The 16,783-nt window shown below is 44.4% G+C and overlaps 1 protein-coding gene across 2 annotated transcripts; it reads left to right on the forward strand.

Annotated features, from left to right (window-relative positions):
• The first annotated feature begins 1,547 nt into the window (after positions 1-1,547).
• TEKT1 (tektin 1) lies at positions 1,548-16,560 on the forward strand. Of its 2 annotated transcripts, none has more exons than XM_081579852.1 (8): positions 1,548-1,613; positions 3,279-3,488; positions 5,036-5,201; positions 7,521-7,649; positions 8,208-8,351; positions 10,632-10,854; positions 15,315-15,511; positions 16,301-16,560. In XM_081579852.1, exons 2-8 carry the CDS (start codon positions 3,299-3,301, stop codon positions 16,506-16,508), a joined length of 1,257 nt encoding a protein of 418 aa, XP_081435978.1. In that variant the 5' UTR covers positions 1,548-1,613; positions 3,279-3,298; the 3' UTR covers positions 16,509-16,560. The 2 variants fall into 2 exon arrangements, with proteins under 2 accessions (XP_081435978.1, XP_081435977.1); XM_081579851.1 differs by having other exon boundaries at positions 3,282-3,488.
• The last annotated feature ends 223 nt before the right edge of the window (positions 16,561-16,783 follow it).

Consider the following 16,783-nt stretch of genomic DNA (forward strand, 5'->3'; position numbering starts at 1 on the left):
ATTTTGCAGTAACAAAATTTAAATAGAAAGTAACCTTTCAAAATTGTGTAAAATTTTAATTAAGAGAAATAAAGACTTGCATCTTTAGCTCAAGGACATTTTCTCTCTCTTTCCTTCATCTGTTCTCTATTTTTCCCCTTCTGGACGTTCCACTTGACAAATATTAAACCTTCTGAGTTTATCCTCTCAGACTTAATTTTTCCCCTGTATTTTCCATCTCCCAGTGGACACAGTGACCTGGGTTGGTTTGCCAAAGGCCTCCTCCCCATACCTGCACTCAGAGTTGTCCATTCAGGCCTCCCACACGAGAAGAGGCTGGTTGCAGAAACAGAGGTATGCCAACTCCAGAGGAAACTCATTGTATTTGGGAAATATGGTTTTATTCCAACTAACGAAAATCTCAAAATCACTTAAAACTTCAGTGTGCTTTGCCTGAATATTCCTACTTTGAATATAAGCTTTGGTTGTACACTTTATTTAGCAAATTCTAAGCCCCGAGCTGCATGTCTGCTTTATATTCTCTTCCCTACCCATATATTCTCCTCCCTACCCATATAATGACGCCAGATACACGCTGAGTAAGTATTGATAATAAGCTGTTCCATACTTTCTCTATTGGACTCATTCCTTTGCTGGCCTGTGTGGGTGCAAAACAAGGTTTTTCTTTTGAAAATATTTTACTTAGACTCCAGAATAGATAGCTGGAGAGCTCTTTTCTTCTTCTTCTTCTATTTTTGCTAATACATCAACAGAGGCAACAACATCCGAGTTTAGGCTTTTCAGAGGGCAGAACCAGCAGAGCAGAGTCCAGCTGGCTGGCCTCAACTACAAGGATCAGTTCTTCCGTGAGGGTCTCAGGGTTGTTTTTTTTTTATCCCCCCTCCAACCCTTGGGGTGCTTTACCAGCACTACAATCATAAAGAACATATTCCAAACGCTCTACTCTAGTTTGGGAGTTCAAGCCACTCATTTTCTAGATAGAGAAACCACTCCTGACTCCTAGCCCTCGGTCTGGCCACCGCCACGGGCTGGAGGCTGAGGGACCGGCCCGGGGTGCCCCTCCTCATCCCTCCTCCTCTTAACCCCCACCCCACACCCCCGCGGCCGCGGCAACCCCAGGAATCTCTCCCCCCTAACTTCATGCAGCGTCGGGTTTGTGGTTTAAGTGGCCCCAGGCCGGCCTGCGGCTGCGAGGGCCTGGAGGCATCGTCCAGCCCAATTTCGCGGTACATCTGGGGAGTCCGAGACGCAGTGAGAGCTGTGCGGCCCGAGGTGGGCCAGTCCGCAGCAGGACCAGTCTCAGGCCTCCTGAGTCCCAGCTTGGTGTCCCGCATCTTCGCGGTACATTGAGATATGTATCTGGCCTGAGCCCTCTCAGGCCACATCGCCAAGTCCCTAGCGCAGGCGAAAAGACAACACTCGCGCCTGCGCAGAGCCTTCCGGAGAAAACGCTGCTTTGCAGCGGACCCCACCCCCCTTTGCCCTGGTAACGCGTCACCGGTTGCCATAGAGCCTGAGCTGTTTACGTCCCATTTCCCCAAAGGCCCAGAGCTCCCGCGGGAGTAAGGAGGCTCCCATCCCCAAGTTGTGAAGTAGTTCTTTGTGGCGCTGGGGTAAGTAAGCCTCGGCCCCACCCCATCAACTCTTAACTGCAGTCCACAGACCTATCCAATGCCTTGTGCCCATTGGGATCAGCCAAAATTTAGGTTTAATTTCTACCTCTTTTAGCCCTAATTTCGATTTCTCTGGGAGCTGCTCAGACTTATCCAGAAATCTGGGGTTAAATGTTGAGCCCCACACTCAGACAAAACTGGCAGAGGCCATTGAATGGACTGGATTTGGAGACCCCATGTTGTCAGAGGGGGCCCGGGGCCTGAGACTCAGCCTGGTCAAGATCTGACTTCAGTTCCAACCTTCAGAGATTCAGAAGCCTTTAAGGGCAGGCACTCATATATGTTTTGGGTGAGGATGGGGCTTCCCAGGTGGCACTAGTGGTGAAGAACCCACCTGCCAATGGAGAAGACATAAGATCGAGGGTTCAATCCCTGGATTGGGAAGATCCCCTGGAGGACAGCATGCAATTCACTCCAGTATTCTTGCCTGGAAAATCCCATGGATAGAGGAGCCTGGTGGGCTGCAGTCCATAGAGTCGCAATTTAGCCCACATGGACTTGGGTGGGGGCAAATTTCAGCCCTGTCTGAGGAAGACAGGTCTCACAGTCAGAGCTGTGTGCAGATGTATGTGTGTGTGTGTGTTAATCACTCAGTCGTGTCTGACTCTTTGCGACCCCATGGACTGTAGCCTGCCAGGCTCCTCTGTCCATGGGATTCTCCAAGCAAGAATCCTGGAGTGGGTTGCCATTCCCTTCTCCAGGGGATCTTCCCAACCCAGGAATCGAACTGAGGTCTCCTGCATTGCAGGTGGATTCTTTATCATCTGAACCATCAGGGAATCCTGCTGTGTGCAGAGGAGGAGGAGACATGTTCTTGCTGCTGGCCTCTGCCTGCTACCTCTTCATGGGTTCCTCTTCTTGTTCTCTCCTGTTCTTTGTCCTGGGAAACTGACATCTGTCAGTTTACAGATGTCACATTTGCTCTTTTTGTTTTTAGAAAACACACCTGGATTCATCTGGTAGGCAATACCTACTAAAATGGAACACTGCCCTATGACCTAGCAATTCAAATGAGTTCTAAAAATGCATGCATGTGTTCACCAAAATACATATTCTCTCTATATGTGAATATTCATAGCATTCTCATAATAACCCCAAACTGAAAACTCAAATATCCATAAACAATAAAAAAAAACAGAGTGAGAGATAAATTGTGGTATAATCATACAATGGTATACTACACAGAAATGAGAATGAACAAACTACAACTATGTGAACAATCCTGATAAATCTTACAAACATAATGCTGTTTGTTAAGAAGTCAGATAAAAGAGTGTATAGGAAAAAAGGGTACTTAGGGATTCTATATTAAGTTCAAAAATATCAAAACTAATGTATAGTGTTAAAAATTGGAATAGTGAAAAAAAAATGGAATAGTGGTTACTGTGTGGGGCTGGGGTGAAGAATAGTGGTCAGAACAAGGCATGAGGTGCTTGTAATGTTTATTTCTTGATCTGGGTGCTAGATATACTGAGTTTTTCATTTTGTGTACAGATTATGGTTTGTGCACTCTTTAGTACGAATGTCACACTTTAATAAAAACTGACATTAAAAACAAGACAACGTGCTTTCAGTGAATCTAAAAAAAAAAAATCTGCTTTTAAGCAGGACTTTGGAAACTTCAAATGGCCAAACTACTACAACAGCCACCCAAGTTCTTGCGCGCAGAGTGGCAAATTGCTAATAAAAACCAGTACCATAGAGCAGAAGCCCAAAGGTCCCGGTCTGAACGCCTGGTAGCAGAAAGCCAGAGGCTTGTGGATGAAATTGAGAGGACCACAAGAAAATCTCAAAGCGATGTGAATAAGAAACTAGGTAAGATAACACACTTGCTATGTTTGTAAACATGTTTGAATGCTACTGTATTGTCATTAGCATTTCTTATTCAGGAGTGGCAGTGTATTATCTTGAAATATTAGAGAGAAACATGTATTCTCCAGGTTCTGTCTTTAAGTTCGTTGCCCTAAGAGACACGCTTTTGATGCTTTTGAACTGTGATGTTGGAGAAGACTCCTGAGAGTCCCTTGGACTGCAAGGAGATCCAACCAGTCAATCCCTAAAGAAATCAACCATGAATATTCACTGGAAGGACTGAAGCCGAAGCTGAAGCTCCAGTACTTTGGCCAGCTGATGAGAAGAGCTGACTCATTAGAAAAGACCCGGATGCTGGGAAAGATTGAAGGCAGGAGGAGAAGGGTATGACAGAGGACAAGATGGTTGGACGGCATCACTGACTCAACGGACATGAGTTTGAGCAAGCTCCAGGAGATGGTGAAGGACAGGGAGGCCTGGCGTGCTGCAGTCCATGGTGTCGCAAAGAGTAAAACACTACTGATCAACTGAACAACAAGAGACATGGTAACTCAGTCTGATTTGCAGTCATCCATCAGTCATTCTTTTTTTGATTTGATATACGTCTGTTGAGCATCTAAGAGCATCCATGGACTAAGCACTGTGGCTATCACAGGGGTATCAGAGCCTCTTGTTTTTAAGGGGCTCTCAGATTGAGGAGGAGAAAGATACAAAAATTGTTAATCAGAATGTAACTAGATAGGTGCTGTGGGAAGGGGTACAGAAGTGAAGGTGGAGTAGACACTGGAGAGTTGGAAAAGACATCCTAAAGAGGAATATTTGTGCTGAGTCTTTTTTTTTAATATTTATTAATTTTTATTTTTGGCTGTGCTGGGTCTTCATTGCTGTGCTCCAGCTTTCTCTAGTTGCGGTGAGTGGGGGCAACTCTTTGTTGTGATGTGCAGACTTCTCATTGTGATGGCTTCTCTTGTTGTGGAGCCTGGGCTCTAGGGTGCAGGCTCAGTAGTTTTGGCGCATGGGCTTAGTTGCTCCAAAGCATATGGAATCTTCCCCGACTAGGGATCAAACTCATGTCCCTTGCATTGGCAGGCAGACTCTTTACCACTGGACCAGCAGGGAAGGCCTAAGGTGAGTCTTAAAGAAAGAGTAATGCTCTCTTGACAATCCCATTCCTACGAACACAGTTTCAAAGTGGTGCCCAGGGACTTTTCAAATAATATACTTTTGTGTCTTTGACAAAATTAAAAATTATTTAAAACAAGGCACCTTGAGGAATTGGAGTCAATGAGTGTAGAATGATCTTTGGATTACTTTGATGTTAAATATAAGAAGAAATATGTTCTTTTTCCTTCCTTCCTCCCTCCCTCCCTCCCTTTCTTCCTTCCTTCCATTCTAATAAACACAAAGATGTATAGATACCCCAAATAGCACCATTCTGAGAAGGAAAGAAAGTATCTCGGTAGTTTCACAATAGTCTTCAAGTTTCTAATCTAAGAGTTGACTGCACTGGGAATAGATTCATCCTGGAGTGACTTCTCTGTGTGCTTCAGAACAGAGACTTGAGGAAGTCAGGTTCTGGAAGAAGGAATTAGATGACAAACTTGAGCAGCTGGTATATGCAACTGAAGATCTACTCCTCTATCAGACCAGATTGGAGAAAGCCCTCGAGAGCTTTAAAGAGCCCTTGCGCATCACAGAGAAATGCTTGGAATACAGGTAGGTAGGAGGGATGGTTCCTCTAATGAATCTTCTGGGACATGAAATGCTGAGTAGTAAAAACCGACTGTGCTTGGTGGTGGGTTAGAATGAAATAAATAAGCGTGTGTTCTTTTAGAGCCTGAAATTATCTAAGCATACTCATGGTGCTGGGCAGCAGAAGGAGCACTGGACTTGGTTCATGTCTAAACTCTGCTCTTAACTAACCTCAATATAAGTTAGGTCTAGGTTTGGCTGTGGGTAATCAGAAAGGGGCAAAATAACTTTGAACTTTTTCCTCTCACATTTAAGGAATCTGGAGCTAGTTCAGGGTTGGCATAGTAGGCCACAGCGTCAGGCTCCCAGGCCTTTTTAATTCTGTTGCTCCACTATCTTGTTGCTCCCTGTGCTTGTTTTTCACTCCCAAGGTTACCTCGTGATTCAAGATGGCAACTAGAGTGCCAGCCATTATGTCTACATTCCAACAAGTAGGAATAATTAGGGTTTAGCATTCACCATTTCTATTTGTGTCTCATTGACCAGAGCTTAGTCACACGGCCACACCAATAGAAACTGGGAAATGGTGGTCTTTATTTTGGGCAGACAAAGCAGATACAGTTGCTAGAGGACAAGCCTGCTCCCATACACAGAGCACATGGAAGCACTTCATAATCCAGAGAGCACTGTGCTAATGTACCTTTTTACTATAATTTCCCTCATGTAAGTACTATGAGCAGGATGCTCCTCTCTGCTTTGGGGTGATTCTGATTCACAGACCTGATCCCCATAAATCTTCTGGAGCACCCTAATGAGTCTTGTTGCTGCCACCATAGCCCCCTCCAATCGAGTGCATCATCTACACGAGCTATTATGTGAACTTTCCCCAATGCAGATCTTTCTAGGTCACTCCCCAGCTTTAAAATCCCTTCATTACCACCCTATGCCCTAACACCTTCAAGATCAAGTTCAAACTTCTTAGCTTCAAAAATGAGGTCCATCATGGTTGGGCCCCCAGTGAGCTCTCCATCCAGTCCCGCATCTCATCCCCAACAGTGGGATGCACTTGGGGTGTTGAGCTGCTTGCACTGTGGCTCTGTCCACTCTGTTCCTCCTCCTCAGAAAGCCCTGTTGCCTCAGTGAGCTTCACCAGGACCGTCTGCAGCAACCAGGCAGCAACTCAACCAGATTTAGAGAGCTGGTAAAGCAAAGGAAAGTAGCAGGTGATCAAAGAAGCCAACATCCAGTTGGCTCAAGTCCACACCTAAGGGTGATTAGGATGTAGATGTTGCTAAGTGGATTGAGTACATGCTACTCTGTGCCAGGTCCCATGCTGTCTGCTTTCATATCTCTTTTGTTCCTTGCCACAACCCTAGGAAGTACTGATAGTTATACCCATTTCACAGAAGAAGAAACCAAGGCACAGATAAATTATACAACGTGCCTGACCCCACACAGCTGGTGAGTGATGGAGCCTTCCTCACAAGCACTATCAGGCAGGTGGAAAAGAATGAACTATCAGATAGTGACCGATCAATTTTGGGAGGAAGTGGTTAAAAGCTTGTGTAATGCCCAATTCTGTGACACAGGATCGGTAACCTCTCTGAAACTCAGTTTCCTTACCTGTAACTGAAAGGTTATATGAGAATGAATTTTCACATGAAAAGCTCAGTACAGTGCGTGTCTCATGGTAAGTGCTCAGTGGTGGAGTACTATTAATTTTGACATTATTATTATTACTATTATTATAAAGCGTCTTTTTCAATTCAATCCTTGTTAAAAAACAAGACTGGGCTCAAGGAAGAAAACCTATGTCTTTAAAATTCTAAGTCAAACGACAGTCTTTTCAATAAATAGGTAAGAAGGAAAAGCCTTGTGAATTGATGGCGAAATTGAGGCAAAAAAGTCCAGCTGGAATTTTTCAGACCAAGTGACCAATCACTGATTCATTTTTCTTCTTTGTGTTTTGAATATTTTGAAGTCAAAGAGACATCAACTAATGTATATCCCAGTGGCTCAGATGGTAAAGAATCTGCCTGCAATGCTGGAAACCCAGGTTCAATCCCTGAGTTTGGAAGATTCCCCTGGAGAAGGGAATGGCTATCCATTCCAGTATGCTTACCTGGGAAATCTCATGAACAGAGGAGTCTGGCGGGCTACAGTCTATGGGGTCACAAAGAGTTAGACACGTCTAAGTGACTAACACTTTCACTTTCAATGTACATCCCCTGTCACATCGTCCAGATGGATTGGGTGCAGTTGTCTTGATAGTTTTAAAAGTCAGCAAATTTTGAGTTGTCTCCCTCCGCACATGGGATGACTGTCCACTTTTCTCCCGGCCAGGGAGAAGCGGGTTGGTATTGACCTGGTCCATGATGAGGTAGAACAGGAGCTAATCAAGGAAGATGAGATCATCCGGGGAGTATTGACCCTGCTGACTCGCACCCTGGAGGAGACATCCGAGCAAGTCAGGTACTGCCCCCGCATCTCCACTGGGCATATCTAGGAAAAGCTGTGCCCAGCAAGACCATGCTCCCTGGCACAGGAAGAATGGGGTTTAATATCCTACAAGCACTCTCCACGCCCCAAGGTGGCCAGGGAACACTCAGAATGAGACCTGGACAAACTCTCATGCCTGAGAGTCGCTTTCTGGTGATGGGTTGGGATGCTGCAGAATTTCACCCCTGATTAGAGACTAGAGAACAGTGGAGCCATTCATTTCCTGCCAGGGCTGACCTCTCACAAACAGGATGCCACAGTGGTGATGTTAGAAAAGGTCACAGTTGAAAGGAGGATTTCGAAGTCCAGGCCTGGATACGTTAATTGGTCACCAGGCATTAATGGCGTGTGTGCGTGCATGCGTGTGTGTGTGTGTGTGTGTGTGTGTGTGTGTGTGTGGATGAGAAGGTGGGAGGACGTGCCGCCGTGTTGCACTAGACTAGCTTCATTTTCCAGGGTCTCCCAAGAACCTGATGTAGGTGCCACTTGAGCATTCCAGAGGAAGAAACCCAGTTTACCTTCTCCCTTCAGGCTGAACCGGTCTGCCAAGTACAATCTTGAAAAGGATTTGAGGGACAAGTTTACCGCCATAACCATTGATGATATCTGCGTCTCACTCAACAACAACTCGCCAAACATCAAGTTTTCTGAGAATGTCGTGAGGGTTGAACCGAAGTGAGTGAGTCCCTGCTGGCCTGGCCACGCTGTCCTCCTCCCCACTGTGTGATGTCCCAATACTTCTTGGAGAGGCCAGCAGGACCTAGGACATCATCCTGACCTTAGGCTGAGAGCTGGTAAGAGGCAAGTTTCAGGCAAAGGCAGGCACTGAGCAGTGACTACCCTACAGGGCCCAGTGGTGACTCAGTCCTCCAGGCTAGGCCCCACTTTAAGAAAGTCTGATGTAAAAAAAAAATTTTTTTTGGCTGTACTTTGTTGAGTGCAGGATTTTAGTTCCCCAACCAGGGCTGGAACCCGTGCCCCTGCAGTGGAAACATGGAGTCTTAATCATTGAACTACCAGGGAAGTCCCTAAAATAAAATCTTAAAACCTCTCAAATTTATTCATTTACCTATTTGCATTTTTAACAAGTAGAAGAATTTGAAAATGTATAAAGAGCAAGTTATAGTTTTCCTGAGATAGCCAGTGTTTCCTGTATGTTCATACAAACATGCATATACACTCACGTACACAAATAGTTTTGTTACAAAAATGAGATTATACTCTTTACCTTTTCTATAACATCTGATTTACATTTTTCAAGTAATATTACATCACAGACCTAACTCATTCTAATTTTTAAACATTCTTTATAAAGTAAAACATACATACAGAAAACTGCACAGGAATTCCTTTTTTAAAGTAAATCATACATATAGAAAACTGCACAGGAATTTCCTGGTCCAGTGCTTTCACTACCCGGGCCCAGGTTCAACCTCTCTTTTGAGAACAAAGATCCCATAAGCCAAAAAAAAAAAAACACAGAAAAGAAAGAAAATTGCACAAATAATAGTCAATGGTTTAATGAATTATCATCATTTTAGTTATCTTTTGCTGTTACCAAGTTACCCCCAAACTTTGCAGATTTAAAACAATAAGCGTGTTATCTCCCAGCTTCTGTGGGTCAGGAGCCCAGGTATCACTCAGCTGGGCCCCTCTGGCTCACCTCTCTCGAGGTTGTAGTCAATCTGTCAACTGGGACTGCAGTCTCATCTGAAGGCTCGACATGGCAGCTGATCTAAGAGGAAGCAAAAGAGAGAAGGCACCCAAGAGAGAAGCCATAGTCTTCCTTCTTTCAACCTCATCTCAGACATGACCTCTCATCACAGCGATTCGTGAGAAATGAGTCAATGAGTTCATCACACAACTCAAGGGGAAGGCATTGTACAAAGGTGTGAACACCAGGAGACATAGGAGGTCATCAGGGACCATCCCAGATGGCAGTCTCCACGTAACCACCAACCAGGCCAAGAAAGAAAATGTTACCACCAACACCAAAACCTCCACCCCGCCCCCACTTGATCAATGCTCCCTCTCTCCTCCCCCAAAAAGAACCACATTCCTGGCTTCTAATAGGTTTGTTCTGCCTGCTTCTGCATTTATTAAATAGCATCATATACTTATATTTTGAATGTTGTATATCTTGTCATGTATATAGTACATATATAGTATATGACAAAATATATAACATTCCATAATGTTGAATCTCCCAATCAACATTATTTTGAGACTCTTCAGTGCTATAAAAAGCAGTTCCTTGTCAAACTAGCAATTCTTTTATTTATAGCATTTCACTATACACTCATGATTATCCTATTTTTTTCAGTGTATTATAATCTGTGGGCTTCCCAGCTAGCTCAGTGGTAAAGAATCTGCCTACCAATGCAGGATAATGGGTTCGATCCCTGGTCTTGAAAGGTCCCCTGGAGAAGGAAATGGCAAACCACTTCAGTATTCTTGCCTGGGAAAAGCCACATGGACAGAGGAGCCTGGCAGGCTACAGTCCATGGGGTCGCAAAGAGTTGGACACAATTTAGCAACTGAACACACACTCACATGATAATCTGTGACTACTATAATTTATTTTGATATTTACATTGTTCCTACCTGTGTGATCTTGACCAGGTTACTCCATGTTTATGAGCCTCTGTTTTCCACATCTGTCAAATAGGGGTATGAAAGCCACCTCACTAGGCCAGCATGAAAATTAAATGAGAGAGTGTCTGTAAAGTGCCATCCCAGTGCCTGGCAGAGAGTAAGCAGATTTCCCTAGAGTGGCAGCTGTTGCCACTGACAGACCAGTGTTCACTCTGCCTAGAGATGGGGAAATGTTCTAGGTGCTTCCATTGTTGGAGGGAGGCCTAATTTCCCACTGGTTTCCAGTCACTTGTCCTCCCCCCCTACACCCCCACGCCAAGTCCAGATATGCTACAAATGAGTGCGTGGGTCCCGTTTCAGCTCCGTGAGTCTGGAAGACTGGCTAGACTTTTCCAACACCAACGTGGAGAAGGCTGACAAACAGAGGAACAACTCCCTGACGCTGAAGGCCCTGGTGGACCGAATCCTGTCCCAGACAGCCAATGACCTGCGCAGGCAGTGTGATGTGGTGGACACCGCCTTCAAGAATGGGCTGAAGGAGACCAAGGATGCCAGGGACAAACTGGCTCTTCATCTGGACAAGGTGAGCTTCCTGGAGGGACTACAGACGAACTCGTTCAGAAGGTTTCACTCTGGAAACCTAGAATGGCTTTTAGGGCTTGTGATCCTGGGTGCTAAGGAGTAAATGTCACTCACCTCTCTCCGTCTTAGCAGCAGGCTTTGGACTTTGGAGGACGGGAGAGGGCCTTAGCGCTGCTCTGGGCCTCCTTTGTCACTCATTGTTGCAAAGAACAGGCTATCTCCCTGCTTCAGGCCTTAGTTCCTCCTTTGTGGAGCATGGAGATGAACTGTATGCTCTTAGACATTCTTTATGATTCTGAAGTTCTGCGTGTGCGCACACACACACAAGCGTGTGTGTGTGCATGTGTAAGTCGCTCAGTCGTGTCCGACTGTTTGCAACCCCATGGACTGTAACCTGCCAGGCTCCTCTGTCCATGGGATTCTCCAGGCAAGAATACTGGAGTGGGTTGCCATGCCCTCCTCCAGGGGGTCTTCCTGACCCAAGGATCAAACCCGCGTCTCTAATGTCACCTGCACTGGCAAGCAGGTTCTTTACACTGCTGGGACTCCTGTGGTGATCCAGTGGCTAAGACTCTGTGCTCCCAAAGTAGGGGATGCAGGTTCAATCCCTGGTCCAGGGAATCCAGATCCCACATGCAACAGCTAAGACCTGGTGCAGCAAAATAAATAAAAATAAATGTTATTTTTTTAAAAATTGGCTGCTGCTACTAATAATAGTAACAACAACAACAATAATAGTAATAATGATAAACATAGCCAAATATAGTCAAGAGGCTTTCTGGTGGAGTAAGAACTTAGTCCAGGCCTCAAAAGATGGATCTTAGATAGAAAGACAGAGGTTGGAAGGATCCGCTGTAAGAAAAAAGGCAAGAGGCCGGTCTTTACAGAGGCCTGTGAGAAGCCCCGTCCTACCAGAGGAGATCCCTGCAGGAGCTGGGGGCTGTGGGGCTGAGGCCTTGGAAGCCACATCTAAAATGAGCACCTGGGACTTCCCTGGTTGTCCAGTGGATAAGACTCTGCACTCTCAATGCAGAGGGCCAGGGTTCCATCCCTGGTCAATGAACTAGATGCTGCTGCGATTAAGAGTTCATGTGCCACAACTAAAGATCCCGCATGCCTCAACTAAGATCCGGCACAGCCCAATGAAAATGAAATAAAAATGAAAATAACTAGCTTTTAAAAAAATGGTCTGGGCAGGCTGGAATGATGGACTAAAACAAATCAGGTGAGGTTCCCTGCCCCCATCTGGAGATTGGGACCTAGCTCTATGAGAGAAGTCTCCACTTGCTTATCATCTGGTCAGAAACCTCCGTGGTCACGAAGAGACTTGACAAACTGAGGAGACAACCTTCAAATTAAAGGGTAGGGTGGCTCCCATTTTGATTTCAATGACATGATTATTTCCTTATTGAACGAAACGTATTTTAACTCCAGCTATACTTAGAATTTAGTACAAGAATATTTAATCTAACCCAGGGCTTCAGTTACCTTAATGAGTCAGCAACATTTTTCTATAAAGGGTCAGAGGGTAAATATTTTTGTTTCTGTGGGCCAAGACGCAAGATCAAGGATATTACATAGATATTAATATTAATATCTTATTAATATCTTAATATTAATATTCTTATTAAAGAAAACAAATTTCCACAAATTCTTTATTGGCAAAATTAAAAGTATAAATAATTATAACTGGGTGTTGTTTTTATAGGTCTTCTGGTGAGAAGAAGGGGATTGATTCTTTTGGGGGGAAGAAAACAATTTGCTTTGTTGGGGTTCAAAGTTAGTATTTTCTACCAAAACTATTGCAGAGGTTCACCTGTTAATGCTGACCTGTAATGAGATTTTGTATATGTTATCTTTGAAAGCATCCATTAATTCAGATAGGCACTGCCAAGTATACATAGCCACCTATGAGCATATGATTTTAATTGAACACGCTCACTGCTTGGAATACCTTTATAGAATCCTGTTAAATTGTTCTCCTGGTACAGTATTTGCCTTTTAGTACCTCATTACATATCAGATTAATCACTCCCAGTTGAAGGGTAGTTAGAAGCTCTTAATTGCACAGTTAAGTGGATTTTGAAGTATGAAAATTTCCTTTGCACTTGCTTTGAGGTCCAAAAAAAAAATTTCCAGAACTTGGAAAAATATTTCTTTGGCAAATGTGTGGGGGAATGGAGGTCTTACTTCATGTTTTAACTTTTGGCAGCACAAAAAGCAAATAAAGCAACTTGATTCTACTTGTGACGCAAATCATGTCAGTTGTTGAAATGACTTTATCGCAGCCAGTGTATGAAAAGGCTGTCTTGCCTTGTGATTTTAGGTTGACTCATTTAGAAATATTTTTAAGTGTGCAGCAAAAATGAACTTCCAAAGCCACTCCATGTTTGATAACAGAGGTTGTTCTTGTTCAGAAAAATTTTAATCTTGGCCCCAAGCTAAAATAAACCACAAGAACATTTCACCACTGCTATACCATTTTACTGCTGAGTAGTATGACAAGTGAGGATAACCAACTTCTATTTCTGACAAAAATTCACAGAAATAAAGACAGTCAAGTCCATGGAAGCTAGTCCAAGTGAACTTCATGGTTCACTGTTGACGTAATTGGTTCGATAACACATGATAGATCCACAACTCTTCTGCAAAGCACTTTCTAATGAATAACCAGCCACAGTCCTTAAAATGCTTACATTTCCACAAGCTCTGTAAATATGCTCAGCTAAGCCTTTTTGTGCTCAACATGTATCCACATCATCATCAGCTCTCTAACACTTAGTAGATTCCACTTCAGGATGTACTGAGTTCCTGTTTTCTTAACTTTTTGCAAATATCCTCACCTATAATTATTTCATGCAGTCACTCATAGAGGCTAATTCTTTAGTTACTTCAAACTCAGCTTTGACTCCTTCAATAAACGACATTGAACAGGATCAGAACATCTGCCAACTCATGAAGAACAGAAGAAAACCATCCAAATTCATGTGCTTTGTGTGCTTTTAATTAACTATAGATGTTGTTCCTTGTGTCCGTAACTCTTCAAGCAACTATCCTTGTAGACTAACAGTCTTAAAAATTTATATTCCCTGGACACTCTTCCTCAGCTGCTGCAATCAAATGTGATTTAATTAGCTCACCATCAAGTAAATGGCTTTCCTTACTTGGCTAACACATGAGCTGCTTAGAATCTTATTTTGATAGAAGCCTCATTTTCCTTTTTGTGAAGAAATTCTGCAGTGATGAGATACTGTTTTAAATTTCCAGTTTTTCTGAACATTGCTCTCCTATGTGTTGGGAATATTGTGGTGAATGCTTAGTCTGGTACCGTTGATGGTTAGTGTATTCTTTCACTACAATTGTAGTGTCCTTGCATAATAAACACAGTGCTTTGCTCTCTAATAAATGGACAAAACCTACACTTCACTCTGCCTTACAAGTGCAACCCACAAAGCCCACTTTTCTTGTCTTAACATGATGAGCATGCACTGATAATAAAAAATTAAATAATGTGCCACAGTATGGTGATACATGTAGCATTTGGAATGCTGTCATTACCATGTCTTTGGGATTCACAGTCTGGACAGAAGCGCAAAACAGTGAGAGCATAATGTATACTGTCTGTTGCAACTTCTTAACTCTGCTGCTATAGTTCAAAAGCAGCCATATATCATTGAATGATCATCACTTCAATTGATGAGTCCATGAGGTTCGTTTTACTATCTACTTTTATGTAGGTTTAGAAATTCCCATGATGCAAAGTTAAAAAAGAAAAAAAAAGGAAGAAATAAAATCTTAAACTAGTTAAATATTAATCTAAAAACCCAAGTACCTTGAAGACATCTTTTGTTGGCACAAAGCCACCATCAAAGAAACTAACAAAACTCAGATTAAACTGCTCACTCCTGCAGCAGGCAGAACTGGTCCTAGTGGGTGGACTGGTAAAGAAACAGGCAGAGGCAGCTTTCGTGGTACAAAAGTACAGGATATGTAAGAGACACAGGTTCAGTCTCTGGGTTGGGAAGATCCCCTGGCAGAGGATACAGCAATCCACTCCAGTATTCTTGCCTGGAGAATCCCATGGACAGAGGAGCCTGGCGGGCCGTAGTTCGTAGGGTTGCAAAGAGTCAGACACGACTGAAGCGACTTAGCATGCACACACCAAGGTACATGGGCAGCCTCCAGGCTTTGCTGGGGGCCTTCCCCAGGAAATCAACATATTTGAGAAGGAGATGAGGCAACAATGACCATCCATGTCCATTCCATCCTTGAGATTCTAAGGTTGGGTGAGTTACCTTACCCACCAGCAGTCACTGCTCTAGGGAAAAGAGATCAGACCAATTCAGGGAGCCTGTGTGGGTAGGTAACCTGAGGTCCCCTCTTCCTAACCCCTTAAGAGCATCTGCTGTCGAGTTTTGAGGAACACAGCCTGCCCTCACCTACTCTAACCCTTCTTGTAAGGTCATGGAAGAGATTGCCTCCCAGGAGAAAAACATTGTGGTTCTTGAAAAAGCCATCCTCGACCAAGAAGGGCCTGCCAAGGTGGCTCAAACACGCCTGGAGACCAGGACACACAGGCCTAACGTGGAGCTGTGTCGAGATGTTGCACAGTACAGGCTGATCAAGGAGGTCGGTGAGATCACCCACAATGTTGCAAGGTAAGCAAAGAGCTCCTAGAGGAGTGCACAGCAACCCACTCCAGTATTCCTGCCTGGAGAATCCCATGGACAGAGGAGCCTAACAGACTAGAGTCCACAGGGTCACAGAGAGTCAGACACAACTGAAGCGACTTGCCACTCAGGCAAAGGGCTACTGGGGCTCCATTTAAACCTGGACTGTGGGGACTTCCCTAGTGATCCAATGGCTAAGAATCTGCCTTCCAATGCAGGGGACGAGGGTTCGATCCCTGGTTGGGGAGCTAAGATCCCACATGCTACAGGGCAACTAAGTCCATGCACCACAACTACTAAGCCTGAGCATTCTAGAGCCTACAAGCCCTCTCACTCTAGAGCCCACGCATAGCAAGGAAAACACTAAAAAAACAAAACAAAACCAAAAACCCGGACTGTGAGCAGGGCTAGGCAATGTCATCATGGGTGAAGCCAGCATAAAGACCTTTGCATCTATCATGTTTAGGGGTTCCTTTCTAGAGGAACCTACTCCAGCCGACTGCTGCCATGCAGGGCACGGACCCAATGTTGACATTTTTCTGAAGTCCAAATCCATATGTTTAGGTATATTCTAGTTTTAAATGTTGGAAGCTCACAGGTTTGTCTGCCTTGTGAATCTGGTCCAGGGCCACTGATTGGAAATTTCTGTCTTAAAGAGGAGAGAGGAAGCAGACACATCAATTTGAGTCCAGCACCGAATAGACAAATACACTTTTCCCCCTGAAGCAGTGACATGGAGCCATACATTGTTCCCTCACATTCTTCCTCTTCTCCTAGATTGAAGGAAACACTAGCCCAAGCTCAAGTAGAGCTGAAAGGTCTGAATTGCAGGCAGCTGGCCCTGCAGGAGGAGATCCAGATCAAGGAGAACACCATCTACATCGACGAGGTGCTGTGTATGCCCATGAGAAAGTCCATCCCGCCTCGGGACGGGGATGACCACGGGGTGTGGGCCGGAGGCTCCCGTCCCGAGGCTGTCTGCTGAATGGAGGATTCTCATTATGCCTTTTCTCATTAAACCATGTCCTAAAACAGGAGCACAGAACTCTCCTTCCAGGTCGGCAGAACTTCCACGCAGCCCACCCAAAACTCTCGGCTGGGTTCCAGGCGTGCTCAGGGCCTGAGATCTGGCTCTATTCTGCTGCGAGTGGCAGTACCATGGTTGTTCGGGGGTTAAATTCTGTGACTTAGGCTCTTCTTATCCTATCACAGGACTTCAGGCCTGGGGAAAGGGTCCGAGGCATCTTAATTCAGATTTAT

This window comes from Giraffa tippelskirchi, chromosome 3, assembly GCF_054371585.1.
Source record: "Giraffa tippelskirchi isolate mGirTip1 chromosome 3, T2T-mGirTip1v1.2.pri, whole genome shotgun sequence".
Lineage (NCBI taxonomy): Eukaryota > Metazoa > Chordata > Mammalia > Artiodactyla > Giraffidae > Giraffa > Giraffa tippelskirchi.

Bases quoted from the DNA above. Each gene is read 5' to 3' on its own strand.
- TEKT1 (XM_081579852.1), top strand. From the start codon at position 3,299: ATGGCCAAACTACTACAACAGCCACCCAAGTTCTTGCGCGCAGAGTGG. The intron at 7,650-8,207 runs GTACTGCCCCCG...TTCTCCCTTCAG, and splicing joins GAGACATCCGAGCAAGTCAG to GCTGAACCGGTCTGCCAAGT. The intron at 15,512-16,300 runs GTAAGCAAAGAG...CTCTTCTCCTAG, and splicing joins ATCACCCACAATGTTGCAAG to ATTGAAGGAAACACTAGCCC.